Below are 18420 nucleotides of genomic sequence, written 5' to 3' on the forward strand. Positions count from 1 at the left end.
GGTTGGCTCCTAGCTTATATATATTGCATAATAGAAAACATACGTTGTCTTCTAGTCTTTGGTATTTGGGCTAGTGTATCAGCTTATTGTCCTAAAGGAGACATCAGCAGTGAAAGTCTTTGATTTAAAAGTTGTTTCCCCACCCAATGAGGTTTCTATGTTTTATAGGTGAGTTTACCCTTCGGCTTTGTTATGGATTCACGATGATTTCGCAAAAAGGCGGTTAGGCTACAAACAATTCGTCGCAGTGAGCAGCCCCTCTCAGTTTGTCACCCTTTGACGAAAGCAGAACGGACAAACAAATAAAAAATATGTAAAAAGTTTGGTTTTTCCTCCTCGCTTCGACCGGACGAAACCTCGACCCGCGCCCCTCAACCCGCGCCCCTCAACCCCACCATCCCTCCCCGTTTCTCCGCCCCCGCCAGAGACCCACCCCCCCCCCCCCGCGCTCCCCTCCCCCTCCCCCTCCTCGCATTCTATTATCACGCTTTGGTACAAGTGCTGGACGCCGAGGAATGGGCGCCGGGGCTGCCGCCGTCGTCTGTCCATTTGTCCAGGCTCCGGCGGCGGGCATTCATGAAGAAGTTGCTGACGGTGGTGAGTTCGAGGCCCAGCTGCTGCGAGATGGTGAGCTGCATCTCCTTGGACGGCCGCTTGTTCTCCTTAAAGATGGCCAGCAGGGTGCGCCGCTGCAGGTCGGTGAAGACCAGCCGCGACTTCTTCGGCGTGTTGTTGCGGTCCTTCCCCGTGTCCTGCTCCTTCCGTTTGCAGGCTGCGGGGGGGGGGGGGGGGGGGGGGGGAGACGATGAGAGAGGAGAGCAGAGGAGAGGTGGTGGGGTGATGGGAGGAAGAGACAGAAGATAAAAGTATTAGTGTTGTTTGTAGTAGTTGAACAACAGTTAAATATTGGATGATATGAAACACAAACTGATGGTCTTGTTGACAGAAGTTCATGTTCCTGTACATCTGATGTCTTATTCTCCCACTGAGTCATCACTACATTTAATCAATACAGCTCAGGCGTTCAACTCATAAGAATCATATGAGAAGTAGAATGCAATGGGAAAGTTTGAGATGTAGCGGTGAAGTTTAATGATGGATGTTTAGTTATTTAGCACGTTTTCACGCTTAATCCATTTGGTTCATTTCAGACGAACTCTGGTGCGTTTTTCTTTTCTTCTTTCTTTTTTTACTGACCAGCAGGGGGTGACTCCTCAAGTTGCAAAAAGAAGTCTGATAGAAATCTATGAGAAACTGACTATTTCTCTTTTGATTTATTACCTCAGTAAACATTGTAAACATGAGTTTATGGTCTCAATCTCTAGTTTCAAATGATGCTCCATTTAGAGTCAAATAGACCATAAAGCAGGGTGTGCTTTAGGGCGGGCTTACTGTGATTGACAGGTACCTGCTGCTACCAGCAGATCGTTACATCACTCCTCTGTATTCGAAATATGGTCACCTCCATTAATCAATTACAAAAAACAACAACATGGCTACGGCGAAATCGCCCAACTCGAGGCTTTAACACGTCAGTCTACAAACCAATGGGCGACCTCACGGTGACTACGTCCACTTCTTGTATACAGTCTGTAGGCTGGGTGTGAAAGCTGTCAATCGAACTCTGACGCGGACTCTGCAAGCAGACCAAGACTGCCTACAACTGTGGGTCTACCCCCACCTCGAAGTAAACTCTGGTGCAGTTTGGGTGTGGTGTGTTTTTGTTGGATAAATACTCTAAGTCCATCAGAAAGAGGGGCGCTCTGGTCCCAGCGGTTAAGGCGCAGACCATGAACTATAGCGCATGTTGCTCCACATTTCTCTTTCCTTGTGTCCAACCGTCTCTGCTGTCGGCTGTCCAATAAAGCAGTGGTTCCCAACTTTTTTCTTCAAGCCCAAAAAAATGACAAATCCATGAACAAAATCCTGAATCCTCAATTTAAATTTAAATCTGTTAGTCTGTTTCTATTAAACCAACTTTCTTTAATGAATATAACTCGTCTATTTCCTCGACATAAACAAAGTGATGGCGTCTTGACGGATTTTACTTTTAGACTCCACAACGCTCCGGAGTTATTGAAAATGTTTGGATCTCACGAGTGGGAAACCATCCTAGTCGTAGGTTGGGAACCACCACAATAAAGGTTAAAGAAAAGAGTAAAAAACACAGGTGTGTTGTGTATTTTAGCAGTTCCTCATTAATCGTATCCCCACATCATTTTATAGATGCATCTTTTTCATCCTGTTTTCCACCAGTTTGATATAATTTATGAGGCTCAGTAGCTAACGGCGCAAACTATGGCAAAAAGTGCTGACAGAGCTAACAGTGTTTACATCATGGGGACCCGAAGGGTGGCCGCTACGCTTGGCGCTATCAGCTATAACATCGCAAATAGCTGTTTGCTGCAATATTAAATGATCAGAATGTTAAATGCAGCTCCTTTAATGCTCACTCTTAAGCGCTTGCTTTCAGTCCATGGTCGAGGACGTTAGATCAATCTGTGATTCTAAATTGCCTGTAGGTGTCGATGTGAGCGTGAATGGTTGTCCCTGAAAAGGATAAGCGATTACAGATAGTGGATGGATGGCTACTCAAATTAGCTTTATTCTATTCTATTTTCAGTTGTGAGTAACGATAATAATAACGATAATAATTATTAATAATAATTATAATAGACCGACTGACCGACGTCAGGCCATATCGCGTGCTGTCAGCAGGTGGCGTTGTGTAGCTAGCAGCAGGAGCCATGACTAAACAGCTAAACAACAACAAAAAGCACGACCGGGCCGTGTCCCAACATCGGTCGCGAGATGTTTGTTTGCTCTGCTATCGTCTTGCTAAACCCATGCTAGTCTTGCTAACATTGGAATGCACCGCCGGCGTCTATTGGGACACCACAGAGGAACCAGCCCATTTCTCCGAAATTATTACATTTATCTTTTTTTCAACAGATTTCGACTTTTGGACTGTGGAGCTATTGAAAGTGTTTGGATCACAATCCTATACAGTCACAGCTGTAATCTAATTCTACAAGTCGTATAACACTTGTTATCAAAAATAATAGACATACAGAAAAGCACTAAAATGTTGATTTAGAATTGGAATGTTTGATGCTTCGAACAATTCACTATATAGCCCGAGATATTACCTTGTTATATTCACTTTTATATCGACAGCTTTTATTCATCTGAGAGGCTCATTGACATAAGATAAGAATGTGGACACACAGGTGTTTTTCACATCATGGTGATGTCATTAGTGCTTTGTTATATTTTTTACATGTGGTCGCTTAGAATTTTTACTGCCACCATGTACTTGTAGTCAAACTAAATATTTATGAAAAATGTGTGAAATAAACGAATCCTACATAAATATTGAAATACATGTACAAAGTGGAGGGACTTTTATTTGTTAATTACGGCAGTATATGGCTGGTAATTTAAAATATGAATTTATTCATGCTCTCCTAGAGTTTTCTATAACCATGAGCTTGAAGGAAAAAAACAGAACAGACTATAATAACATAATATAATTGCAATAATCGTAATAAAACACCTTTTATAATGTGTTTGCTGTTGTATCTCAGTCAGTCACTGAGGAGGAGGTCTGGGTGCGTTTGATTTGATTACCTCTCTGAATTAAGTCAGTACGAATGAGGTTAAGTGGTCAAACACAAACACACACACACACACACACACACACACACACACACACACAGCATTGAGCGACCTGACGACAGATGCAAATGAAAGATGGCCAGCATCTTGTTTCTCTGCTGCTCTCTATCTCGTAATAACTGGTTGAGTGTCTTCATAGCCTTCGTGATCAATACACATATCTAATGTTTACACTGAGTGAAACATTCAAACCGCAGACCCCATGTTTTTTTTTTTTCATGGCTGGACATATTCTACATGTGTTTAGACACGTTTCCCCCCGAATTTCTTAAGTTTAGCATTGTGGCTAGTTGCTGGGCTGGGATGGATCAATTGAAAATGTCACTGTTGTTCATTATACAGGTGGCAACTCTCCTTCTGCTCTCCGAGTAAATAGGTGAAATGTCATAAAGACTTCATGTTTTACTCCACACTCTCAGGAGTTGTAATACAATGTGTCACTGACAGGTGGTGCTATTGATCTCTGCATATGAGGAGCCACACACACACTGGATTTAAAGCATATAGTCAGTGTCTGAGTGTGTGTTTGTGTGTGAGAATTACTCACATTGTGGGTACATACATCTGTTTACTTGCCTTCCTTTTGGCGACATGCACGTCTCCCGTTATGTACAGTTTAGGATGAGGACGTGGTTTATGTTTTGTTTTTTAGAAGTTTAGGGTTAGGATTAGACAAGTGCCGGTAGTGGTTATGGTTGTGGTTCGAGTAAGTCTCCAGGAAATGATTGTAAGTCAATGTAATATCCTCTAAAGTAATGGAAACATGACTGTGTGCGTGTGCGTGTGTGTGTGTGTGTGTGTGAGAGAGACAGACAGACATCGAAAGAGACACGTCTGCTTAGAATCAGCAGACGTGCGTATAATGACAACAAATTGTGAATGAAAGGCCAAATTGAAATAATACTGTCATAATAATAATAGCTATTATCAGAATCTGCCTGGTCCTTTAAATGAAGGCTATAAAACATGTTGACGCACATGTTTTGCCAGTGCAACCACTTTTTTTCAACCTGTTTTGATTAAACCCTGTTTCATGTCACCTTTTTTAAATCTCTCGTTATTCCTGATTTTATTTTAGAGCACTTCATTATTATTAATGTTATTATTCCTTGATTTAAAAGTGCTGTTAAACTTATTATTAATATTTATATGGATAGGACATATTCTACAGGGTATATAGAAGAATGTCACCATCAACCCAAAACTGTGTCACAGTTTTTGTTCTTGTTTGTTCAAAGCGTAAACTAGAAAGGATCTTGGACGTTGGACCTGACTATTTACTGGGTGATCTTTGTGATAAAACATCCGACTGTGAGCCAACGTGTGTTTCTAGCAGCTCAACTGATGACTGGTGACACAAATGTGTCCGTCAACCTCTTTTTCTCTCGGAACCCCAAATAGTTTGTCTTTAACTGTGTTAAAACCTTTATTTAAACAAGGACGAACATGAACAGTGTTATTTTCACTACTACTTTTTCTACTGCCAGTACCTACTACACCTGCGTGATTATCACGGCCATTGTACAACTCTTTATGCTAGCCGCTAATATGTTTTTTTTCTTATTACAAGTAGTAATAATAATTTGTGCCAGGTAGTGCCAAAACAATCCACCCACAGGGCTTATATTGTGAAATTTGAAGTGTTTTGACATTTCTGTCCGATGAACTCCTTCTGTTCGATTGATAGGAGGAAAATCCTGTCTTCACCTAATTAATATATATTAATATAAGGATAATACTATAAGAAAACAAGACTTTTCAAAAATAAATCATTTAAAAGACTCCAAAAAAAGATAATAATAAACACAAGGAGGATAAAAATAAGGTTAAAAGTAGATGAAAGCATGAAATGGAGTGGAATGGTAAAACCAGAAGAGACATATTAAATATTACCAAAAACTTTCCTTTAAAAATGTTTTAAGAAGTGATTTACTACTACTACTACAACTACTACTACTACTACTACTACTACTACTACTACTACTACTACTACTACTACTACTACTACTCCTACTGCTACTACTACTGTTACTACTACTACTACTACTAATAATAATAATAATAATAATGACTCATATGTCAAAATATGTCAAGGTATTCTAGGATCAAATAGTTTGACAAATTAATGTTTTTTGTGCATATATACATACAAACATACACTCAAAATAGTGTCTTCACTTACAATAGTTGCAGTTCTATAATTAACGCTACAGAAAAAAAATATGCATATGATTTTTTTGTGCACTTTTGTAGTGTTTGTTTTGCACCTGGCATTTCCTGACTGGACTTGTGTTGATCATCGTGAAGCTCTGGTAGCTGTGAGTAACTGGAGGTACTTCCACCTGACAGAAAAGAGTATACAGGTTTTTATTTTCAGTATTCCTTCCATGCATATTTCATGCATGCATATGAAACACAACGGTCGACAGTTCTGAGCTGACTGTGGCTGCCGTCGCGTTGTTTTCACTTTGATTCACACATTTCATTTCACATTTCCTGGTGGCCCGTCACAAAAAAAGTACGTCTGGTTCCAGATTCATGTAATTAAAATACATTTCGTTCTTTTATATGTATATTACACAACAGCTTCTTTTGGTAAATGAGGAAAAAACTATTTGGTCGAAAAATTGTACAATTAAAAAATGCATTGATTTAATACTAATAAAACCCGGGTTTTGTATCGTCACTTTAGTTTCAAAAACATTTCAAACCATATTTGGCTCTAAATGCAGACCGACCCAAAAAAGGACAAAAAAAACCACACATTTAATTTCCAACCAAATTAAGCCCAGTTTTAATGGCTGAATGCAATTTGAAATCATTCACTTAGTAATTAAGAATTTCCCTCATGTACAGAAGATGATTATGGCCACATGTGAACATATCTTTGAGTCCTGAATAGAGATGCAGGTCCAGGTACTGATATCAGATATCGGTCCTGTACTGACTTAAAATAGCTGGACCAGGTCTCGTGTCGGATACCATTATTTTAATAAATAACATTCATATCTTTGTATTTATTTGTTACATTTTGTTTGACGAAGTCAAGAGAGCAACGTTTAACTCTGTTGCAGCTAGAATTCACTTTAAACTCAAACACATGTTCCCCATGTGGCCCTAATGCTCTTCCGTACACACCTAACATTGCTGGCTTCATCTGTGTGTCTCGGTGATGTCTTTTTTGTCATTTAGTTGTATATCGCATAAATGTTCTGGAGCTACTTTATTTGGACATGGCGGCTGTTTGTTTAAGACATTCCACTGTGCACAAGTGCAGAACAACAAAACAGTGTTTGTTATTCTGTGTTGGGACGAATTCAAGTTGTTCAGACACTGTTTTTTTTGTCTGGATAGTTAAAACATGCAGTTGGCACCAATGAAGACTGAAGATATAGGATGGAAGTACTGGTCTAATCATAAAAGTGTATTTGTTTCGCTGCATTTCTAAAGGGAATCCAAAAATAGCTCACGTGCGAAGAATCTCCTCAACCAACAACAAAAATAAATAAATAAATGTTTTACAAAGGTCAAAAAATAAACAGTGAAATACAGTTTCAAATACTGCAAATAGATTTCCAGTGTACACCTTTCCCTCTCTCTGTCTCTCTCTCTTCAGCTTACTGGAGCTCGATGGAAAGCAGCTCTGCAGCAGTTCACGCCGGACTTAAAATAAATAAATAGTGCAGACGTGTTTACATTTAACAAAAAAGGAGCAATCACACCCACCCATAAACACAGTGTGCCGTCAATGTGCTCAAAGAGCACGCTCGACTGATTCGATCGGGCTGTTTGTTTTTTTTACCCCCCTCTGGTCGAGGTTACAGTGAGGATCAAATACGCAATTATATTATTCAAAAGGGGTTTACCGGTTTGAGGAGGGGCGACAGTAAGGAGGGGGGAGGGGCGGCCATTATTTTAAAGTAAAAGGTTGAGTCAATAGGATCAATAAAGCAGGGCTCCTCTGTCTTTCATCAGCTCTCTCAGTATGTCTCTCTCTCTCTCAGTCTGTCTCTCTCTCTCTCAGTCTGTCTCTCTCTCTCTCTCTCTCTCAGTCTCTCTCTCTCTCGACATAAGTGTGTTGCTGAACGCGATCAGCAGAAAACACCAGAATCTCTTCACCGTGTCTTTTTTTGAATCCTCTCTGTGTGACTCAGCTGTCACAGCCTCCCTCGTTTCTATTATACTCAGTGATTCAAACTACAATCGCAGTCGTCATAGTTATTCCCCTAATATCACATCATCATCATCATCATCATCAGTATAACCTTCTCAACCATATGCCGATTCTCAAATGCTAAGTAGGGCTGTCACAATATCAGATGTTCACAACACAATTATCGTGTTCAATAGAATTCACGATGACGATATTATCACAATAAAAAATTATATTTCATAAAATAATAACAATAACAATTATGTTATTAGCCAAATTCATCTTTAACTTTTTTTAAACTTTTTTTAGTTTGTATCCATTTAGTCTCTTCTTGGCAAATTAATTACACTCCCGATACGAGTGTAGGAAGGTGGAGAATGTCTGTAACTCTATAAAAGGATTTAAGAGACACTGGATTATTTACACAATGGTATCACGTGTGTTATGAACATGATATCCATATTTCATTTTTAAACACCACGATTATCGTCAATACTGGTATAATGCTTCGCCCCCGATTTTGATCCTAATAGCCTTTACACTGGAGGTCCAAGTTCCAAGGTATTGTGTCGACTCTTGTGTCTCAAACAATTTCAAACGATAGCCATCCTCTTTATAAGGGAAAGAAACATTCTATAACAACCTCATCACCGCCATAATCATCTCTACCACAACATGATCATCTCATGGCAGGAATATCATGTTCATCACATTATAATCATCATCTTAGAGGAATTGTACAACATTTTGGGAACTTCATTAATTTGATGATCAATATAGCTCTCATGTCCGTATGCTAAGTTAGGTGGTCAAATCAGGGTGTGGTTAGCCTAGCTTAGCATAAAGACTGGAATCAGAGGTGAAACGGCTAGCCCGGTTCTGTCCAAAATCCCAACACCTCTGAAGCTCATTTCTTTTGTGCTTTCTTAGGGAGGTACTACGTGCTGGAACTATTTCTTGGCAAACAACACCTGTCCCCAGTGACTGTGCACAGCCTTCCTGAAGGCTTCTCCTCACAATGAAGTTGCCAGGTTTGGCACCATTGCGACTGAAGAGAACAAAACCTGTGCTCACTGACTGCATCTGGCAACCTGTGCAGTAGCTGCAGATGCTGCGCAGAAAAAGCGGATGTCCACCTTAGGGCTGGACCCGAATATTTTGACTACTCAGTTATTCATTCGTTGCGTAGATATTCGTTTTTTCAATTTTGGTATTCGTGAAGAGAGAAATGTCTGAGTCCTTTCCGGGTCACGTCATGGAGATGAGCCAAGCCAGATCCCTCAGCATCATCGCTTATGTTTGAGCGTAACACATGCAGGGCTCGGGCTGAGCAGAAACCTCCAGGTGGCAAAGCTGAATTTATTTATTTATGCTAAGCTAGGCTAGGCTAACGACGTCCTGACTCCAGCTCCGTACTTAATGCACAAACAATACATTGATATCTATCTTCTCCTCTCACTCTCAGAAAGAAAGCAAAAAAAACAGTTCTTAAACGGTGAAACTATTCCTTCAACATCATCTGTTTTATTTTATTCTTCTAATCCCAATCCTTTGTAATCTAAGTCATCACTGCTGTAATTATTGTCATCGCAATAACCATTATCACCAGCTTCAAAATCATTGCGTCACTCTTAAATCGGCAGTCACTCTCATCATCATCATTATCATCATCATCCCCAAGTATCCACCAGTCAAAATCATTCTTTCCACATGACAAGAATCAGTCTCATCACAGTTGCAACACAATCATCTCCATTATCACCACTGTCGCATCGGCATCGCAAGCACCATCATTTTCAATTCAAGATGGCCGTATGCTGGCAGAGTTGGTCATGTGAAAGTGTTGTAAATGAGAGACACTGGGGATCGTCCAATCATAGTTTACACTGTTTATCTGCTCTAACATAAGCTGCAATGGTTAGCATGTCAGACACAGTGAAGGCTAACGCTACTTCCAAGGGTTATTAGGGTTATGGTTCCATAAAGCATTTTAACAGCAAACTACATTGGCCGCAAGCAATTGCCCATTCCAAAGGGCCATGCCCCAAACAGGACACTGCACAAGTACTTATAACACTAGGACCAACTAGCTCCACACTGACCAGCAGGGCTGCAATAAGAAGTCTGATTGTATCGAAGTCAATGAGAAAATGACGCTAACTCTCACTTGATGTATTACCTCAGTAAACATTGTAAACATGTTCATTTAGTAAATTATGGTCCAGTTTAGAGTCAAATAGACCAAAAACCAGGGTATGCTGTAGGGCGGGCGTACTGTGATTGACAGGTTGCTGCTGCTTCCAGAGCCGTGTGCGGTGTCTCTATGTCACAGCTCCGCATTCCAAATATGGTCACTTACGTTCGTTGGCTGCAAAAAAAACATGGCGACGGCCGTAAGGTGGTGCCGGCGAAATCGCCGAACTCAAGGCATCAAAATGGCAGTCCACACACCAATGCGATGACTACGTCCGGTTCCTATATACAGTCTGTGGCTGTAACTAACATGACATGGATGCAGCATTTGGCCATTCACAAGGGCAACACCAGACATTTTTAAATTGCTGACAAAATCTGAGATGCGAGCATCCGTTCACACATGTCGAATCAGGCTAAATAAGTGGTGAACTCATCCAATTTAAGACAGACACAGAAATTAACTGCTATTGAGACTTCCATTTTAAAAACACAATCAGCTGTGAACACCCACTGCTGACCAAAAGGTCAGGCCTTTTCCAATATGGCGGCTGAGAGGCATTATTTCACCGTAAAACCTTTTCTCTATTCACTTGAATGGGGTTGAGTCAATTGCTGAGCCACAAGAGCTGGTCAAACACTCACAGCAAGCACACAAGTGTATTATACACAGGTTTTAAGAGTCAAGGGCAGCTAAACATCAATAGAAACATCAAGGTGGTGCTTTATTGAAGCAGCCATTTCAAGTGAATACGTAAAAAAAACCCAGAGAGAACGAACGGAGCAGAGAGGTTAGGCAGTGAAAGTAGAAATGGAGAGGAAAAGATGGATAGTAGCAGAGAATCAAGATGAGAAAGCAATGATGAGGATGTAAGTTCAACTCTCGCATGGACTCCCACCCTATCACATTCCCCGGTGAATATAGTTTATTGACAGTTGATAGTGCAGGGCTCTATCTTGGGCCCAATTGTTTTCAGCAGTTTATGAGACAACACAACATCAATTTCCATAGCTACGCAGACGATACCCAGCTGTATATCTACATATGTCCAAATGATTCCTATCGATAACGTGATTGCATTAATTTGTGAGATAATGGATGAATTTCTTCCAGCTAAAAGATAAAGAATATAATGTATAAATAAATATAAAATAAATACAGGAGACACTTATTACATATTAAGTAGGGGTGTAACGATACGCGTATTCGTATTGAACCGTTCGGTACGAGGCTCACGGTTCGGTACGCATGACGAACCGAATATGTTTGAATAAATAAAATAAAAATAAACTTCTTTTTTAAAAAAAAACCTTTATTTAACCAGGTAGTCCCATTGAGATTAAAAATCTCTTTTGCAAGATGTAAGTAACAATACTACATAACATTAAGGAGCAGTTTTAGTTTTTGATGTTTATGTGTTGCTAAGAAGACACCCCAGAAGATGGGTCACTCAGGTATAGTTCCATCATTGTTCAAAGTCAAAGAATAACTTTATGATGTTAGTTGTAATGAATAAATATATTTTAAAATCAAGTACATTTCTCTGGCATTTATAGTTTTCTACTGTACCGAAACGTACCGAACCGTGGCTCCACTGTATCGTACCCAACCCAACCGTGAAGTTTGTGAACCGTTACACCCCTAATATTAAGACACACTTTTAACAATGCTTTTTCCTGTGTTTAAGATATTTAAATGAATCCTTGTTTAATTGCAAATATATTGCAAACTTAGATTGAATAGCTTATTAGAATTCTTTCACAATTTGCCTTTTGTGTTGCATTTTATAAACTCAAGTTTATTAAAAGTAAAAGTTTAACGAGAGGAAATGAGTGAGCCAGCAAGCTTTGGTTACATTCTACAGGAAGAGAAAGGAGAAAGCGGAGCTCGGCAGAGTCATTAGAGACTCTTTTCATCCTCACTGCAGAGATAGATCACAGCCTGGCAGCTTTACCATGACAGCCTCAGTCTCCACAGCGCGCGTCCTGATGCCGATGGACACTATTTCCCACAATACACGATGCAATGGAAATTGAGGAGCTCCTCACAAAAAAAAAGTGACGTGTGTTGACCTAAATATAGACAACTTGTTTTGAATCCACACGCCACACTCTGAAATTCTAGCAAGCCACCATGACACATAGAAATCCAGCTGTTATTGTTCCACCTCTTTTCCTCTCTGGCCTATTTACCTGCATTCAACCAACACTTGCTGAAACGTGATCGGCAAATACATGCAGAATCGGTTCATAAAGATTAATACGGTACCTAATAGGTATTTAATAAGTATCATGCATATTATACACCAGCTACACAGGATCCTGGAAAGACACTCACACTTGTTTGTGAGTTTATTTCCCTGAAAAATGATGTGAAGCCATCAGTGTGCGCCTCTTTTTCTTTTTTCATTCATATATGTGGCTAAGGACCATGATCACATGGTATGGAGCACAAACAATACATACAATAACAACAAATTGATGCCACACGGCTGAAGTAGAACAAATGCTACTCGATATCCAATACGTATAGCAGACAAATAGCTGTCAGCAAGTCACTCACATTCAAACCCGACCTGGTGATGAAATCATAGAGTCTGACAAACATTCCAAATGTTCATTTAGCAGCCATGAACTCACAGTAACATTGGCCGCTGTCTGACTTTAAAACAGGTGTTTCTTCCTCACCAGGCTCTGTGCAAAACTCGCCACCACTTTACTAAAGATCCAGCGCTAGGACCAGATCACCAGATGCTAACAGCTAACTAGGCACTCTGAGCTAACGGGGAGGTTTCCTTCTCGGGATGTTCGACATTTTTCCTCATTTAGCTCTTTGATGGCCAGACGCAGACGGAAGTAAAAGAGAGCGATGGAGATGAAGAGGCAGAGACTGAGAAAAAACGAGAGATTAAAAGGAGAGAGAAAGCAAGAGAGAGCAGAGAGGATCAATATAGCTGAATATAAACCGAGATGTCTGTCAGGACGCTACAGACTCAGACAGACAGGCTTCATTCTGTAGGAAAAAAAGGGTTTATCGCACAAAGGGCCGCCATCAGCTGGAGAGCTCTGTCTCTCTCTTTATCTCCCATCTCTTATGTCATTCTGTATTGTATTGCTGTCTCGGCTAGTACTATTTCTGCTGTCACAATCTTTCCCTCTCTTGCCTCCTTCGTCTCTCTCCTCAATCCTTTTTCTTGCCTGTTGTTCTTACTCTCATCTGTAATCTGTCTTTTGCATCTTCCTCACGTTCTCTTTCATCGCCCCTCTCCCGTCTCCATTATCTCTCTTTAACTCTCTTCTCCTTCATCTTTCCCGTCTTCCTCCCCATATTCTTTCTTCTGATGCTTCCCTTTTCCTCCTTGCTGTCTCCTTGCCTCTGTGTCTCCTTCCTCTCCTTCATCTTCCCGCCCCTCCTATCTTTCCGTCTCTCCCTTCCCTCCCTCGTTCCCCTTTCTCCACGTCTCTTCTCTTCCTTCTCCCTCTCTGTCTCTCTCGCTCCCTCTCTCTCTCTCTTTCTCTCTCTCTCTCTCTCTCTCTCTCTCTATCTTTTTTTTATTGCACCATTACCACTTAAGCCTTGGTATCCATTACACAGAGGGCATATAAGTGCAGGGTAAGTAGTAAAGTCACCCTTCAACGTACACTTCGCTGCTTGTGTGTGGCGCCACATTTCGACACTCCGTCATGTGCCGGCAGAGCTCAGCGATGTTTTGATGAAGTCATTAATCAGTTGTGACGTGATTACAGCTGTGCGACAGTGACTGTGTGATGCCGTTGTGATGTCACCGGTGTCCCCGGGTCAATAATCAGCAAGGCCTCAGTCTCTGAGTTAATATCAACCATTTTAAGGATGTTGTACAGGGGGAAAAAATCATGTTCTCAATATCTAAAGGATCCAAAAGACAATCTGAGGATGGGACCAGTTGGCCATCAAAAGACCAACCACGAGCACAGCAATTCACTCTGAAGACTTCCGTGTTCCAAAGCATCCAGTGGCGGCTGGTGGAAAATGTTCTAGGTAGGGCCATCCTATCAATTTCAGCAAACATCTTACAAATGTAAGTATCAAACACGCATTATTACTTGGCAGTTAAATATTTAACATGTATTCCAACACGAAAACAATCAGTAAATAACACTTATATAATATAATATAACATGTTCATTTATTGAGATGCCCCTATGGACCTTGTTATAGGAGGTAAAGATCAGGAGAAGTAAACATGAAGTGTAATTATGAATACTGATGTTAAATTAAGCTATGATGAGTTTTCACTGTTAATTTAACATCTCTATTACATGTTGATGCCTCCATGACCAAGTTAAGCAGATGAGACTGAGGACAGCTATGTAGAAGAAAAGATGTTCACTTTGCATAATATGTAGCTTGACAGAGTTCTCATGTGTGTCCTGGTGTTCTCATGTTTCCTTACCTCCTCATCCCTCACTCCCTACCCTGGTGTTCTCATGTTTCCTTACCTCCTCATCCCTCACTCCCTACCCTGGTGTTCTCATGTTTCCTTACCTCCTCATCCCTCACTCCCTACCCTGGTGTTCTCATGTTTCCTTACCTCCTCATCCCTCACTCCCTACCCTGGTGTTCTCATGTTTCCTTACCTCCTCATCCCTCACTCCCTACCCTGGTGTTCTCATGTTTCCTTACCTCCTCATCCCTCACTCCGTAACTGTCCGTGCTGGATCCGTCCCCGTTGTTTTAAAAAGCTAAATAAATGATTAGCATGACGTCATCCAGCTAGCCAAACCTGTCTGGTGTACAGCTAGTACAGAAGCTTCATGTACTGCTTCCCTTTCCCGCGAGTCTGCTGTCTGATTGTGAGGTCAGGCTGATCTGATATCAGCTGTTTGGCTGCAGAATCTCCGACAAAGTTCTCCTCTCAAACGGGTCTTGGAGGAGGAGTGCTCGCGCTGGCGCGGGCGCCTGTAGAGACTTCTCCTGACGAGAACGCGCAGCGAGGGGGGCCTGATCGTTCTGGCCCACGCTGAATCTATTTGAGGGCGCTGATTGGCTAAATTGCATGTCACTCATTTATATCTTGAATCAGCAATTGGCTAAACTGCTTCATAGACCCGTCTCTTTTGGGCCAAAACGATCAGGCCCCCCAAGCTGCGCGTTCTCAGAGTGTCGTGCACACAGACAGAGAGCAGGAGCAGAGAGCACACAGGGGGAGAGCACACAGACAGAGAGGACGAGCAGGAAAAGCATATATTTTGCGCAGATATCATATTTTACACACATTACTGGGTACATTCCATCGTTCAAAAACACAAATATTGACAATTTGTATAATTTATGATTATTATAATTTTTTTATTTCTTTTTTTCCTTTTTTGTGTGGCTCATGGTGGGGCCATGCCCCATGGCCCTCTATTGACCAGCCGCCACTGAAAGCAACCGTGTGTGATACGTAATTATGTCCCTTCTACAACTAGGTTTAGTTTTAAGGTCCTTTCATGACAAGTTTCAAAATGTTTAGGAGTCCTCATTCCTCAACGATGGTGAAAGTTATTGTGATGATTCCAAGCTTTACATGATTCCACTATCACTGCCTAAAAACGATCACAGCCCACACCACCATGTAATATCAGGCCAGTTAGTCGAAACAACCACTTTATTGCACCAACACACGCACTTTGTATCACTAGATCTTTTGGTTACCATAACTGAGATGAATGATGGCCAGAACTATGAGAACGTGGACGTAAAAAGCAATATCCTTCCCAGTAGTAGGAATATTGCAGTACATTACAGTGTGCAGACTTGAGATGCTTACCCTCGACATGGCAGCCTGGCAAACACATTTGAGGCTTCATATCTCAGCACTTAAACTTGCACACACAGATGTGTACAGAGAGTAGAGACACAGCATCGTAGCAATCAGCCCTCCACTATAAGCTAGTGTGTGTGTGTGTGTGTGTGTGGTTGCGCTTAATGCACCACCCCGATGCTTCCGCGTTTAGACGATAACCGGAAATGGAACAACAGACTAAAGACACTCTCTCTGTCTCTGGTTCCACACACACACACACACACACACACACACACACACACACACACACACACACACACACACACACACACACACACACACACACACACACACACTGAACAGAATTACTGAGAGCATGAATGAATCTGATAGAATCCTTTAAGAAGACGGTATTGTGGTGTATGTCTATACTGATGTCTATCTTCCTATTGATTCGTTTTTGTTTTTCTAATTAACCAATGATATGTTACAAAACAGTGGCAAATTCCTGTCGCCTCCATTTCAAGAGGCATAACATTTATTCATGTTCCCCTAAGGACAAATTGTTTTGACAAAATAATGGCATTTCCATCACCTTGAGACAAACTTTGTGTTTAGCGTTAATTAGCAGAGCTTAAGGAGACCTTCGGTATTTTTCAAAGTGGATATATTCCCATGGTGTTGTGTCTAAGTGACGAACAGGGTTAACATTTCTGAAATTGGTCGAGTATTGATGGAGAACGCTCAAGACGACAGTCACTTAACGGGCTGCAATTGAATCGCTCAAGGAGAAGTCTCGTTCGGAAATCTAGTGACGCATCCACGTTGTGGAAATCAGCTAAATATTAAGCTGTGACATTGAATATATTTGGGATAAAACTACGCTACGCCAACGCAACAAACTCACCGAGACTCCAACTCTCCAACTCGCACTCACGTTTCCTACGTTGTGTTCTGGCAACAATTCACCGTTTGCAGTTTTCCGAACGAGAAGTCTCCTCGTTAGAGTCTCCTCGTTAGAGTCTCCTCTACTTGGTTAGACACAATAGCAAACAGACCAGATCAAGGTGAAGAAACAGGTTCTGTTTATCTGTAGGGTTCTTTCCATAATGTTGTCAGACACTTATTATAACAATCTGAGCCGGTGGCGCAAAGCTACATTGACGAAGCGGAATTGCCACGAGCGATTGCATTGCAACACGTTTGCAACACAGCGCTTAATACTGGTATGTAGTAAAAAAATAACGAAATTACCTTTGAACATACTAAACTAAGATGGTAAAAATAGCAAACATTGTACTTGCTAAACATCAGCGTGATGTTAGCATTGCCATTGTGAGCATATTAGCATGTAAAAGTTACGTGTCTTTATTCAACAATGAGCCACACTGGTTCACTGCGTGACATGTTCCTTCATCACCATGAACACACACACTGTCGTTTATTTTGACTCAGTCCCAAGTAAGTCGTCCTGCTGACACAAATCCTCCCCAGTGCGCCAAATGTGTATGAATCCGCTGCTGAAAATAGTCCCCGACAAACACGTTTGACCTCCGATCAAAAACTACGGTGACGAGCTGTTTTAGGAAATTACTGAGCCTTTTTCAAAAATGGAACTATGCATCTGTGAGCTGTTTAAAAAATATATCTTTACAGCTTCTGCAGGAGCCAATGGAAGTCAGAAAGTATTGAGAGACGGACTTGTTGGTTTTGGATGTGTTCGCAATAAAAAAGGAACATTACATCAGTCTTATCTGTTAAACCCAGGGGTTAAACCATTCAATGATTAATGTAACAAAAGATAGTGGATCGTAAGTTAATTATTCCATTTTAATGCAAACTTGGTTCAAAGAAGAGTTTAAAGTACAACATAGCGGGTTTTTGCTTTACCAACTTGTGTACATCCTGCACTACATCACAAATACATAGATCTAATTCTACGACTGATTGTACTGAGGAACAAAGGGGGAGAAAGCGAGTGAGTATTCAGTGTGTGTGTGTGTGTGTCCAGAGAGATCAGTGTATAATCTGTATATCCACACAGTCTGTGATGACATCACCGGCCAAAGGTCTCGCTGACCGCTTACACCCACACACACGCATACCCACTCACACACTGTAATGTATCTCCAGTTGTTTACCAGGAGAAACGGGTCGACCAATCACAGCCCCCGGTGGCTCAGTGATGTCATTGAGCTGATGAGGAAATGGCCTCAGCGGAGTTTGATGTCATCCACCTCTCTCTCTCTCGCTCTCTCTCTCTCTCTCTCTCTCTCTCTCTCTCTCTCTCTCTCTCTCTCTCTCTTTCTTCTTCTCTCTTTAGTTTTGCATCTGCTATTCAGCAATTTGTAAGGTGGCTAAACAAACAGACGCCTCTACAATAATGAAAGAAACAACAGCAATGCTAATTACATCAAACGTGGGAGTTTCGAAGATGCGTTCTTGCTTTTAGTTGCGTTGTTAATCGATACAAATTATTTGATCTGTCTCCCCATTTTGATCATGTCGATGGAATTAAATGGCCTATGAAATGGCCTGGAAGAAGGCCTTCATCAAGCCCACAGAGCTGCGGCGTCTGACCTTTTTAGCTCGTCACCTCTAAACTTCAATTTCCTGTTGGCTTTCCTT

At 41.2% G+C, this 18420-nt stretch overlaps 1 protein-coding gene across 1 annotated transcript in view; it reads right to left on the bottom strand.

Moving 5' to 3' along the window:
• Positions 1-482: 482 nt before the first annotated feature.
• The window catches only part of onecut2 (one cut homeobox 2), a gene marked incomplete at both ends in the record, with an annotated part of 35077 nt that continues 17139 nt past the window's right edge, over positions 483-18420 (bottom strand). The window contains 2 exons of the mRNA XM_079288845.1: positions 483-772; positions 5946-6020. Coding sequence (XP_079144971.1) covers positions 483-772; positions 5946-6020 — 365 coding nt within the window. The remainder of the gene's footprint in view (positions 773-5945; positions 6021-18420) is intronic.

Source organism: Melanostigma gelatinosum (genome assembly GCF_949748355.1).
Source record: "Melanostigma gelatinosum genome assembly, chromosome: 18".
Taxonomy (NCBI): Eukaryota; Metazoa; Chordata; class Actinopteri; order Perciformes; family Zoarcidae; genus Melanostigma; species Melanostigma gelatinosum.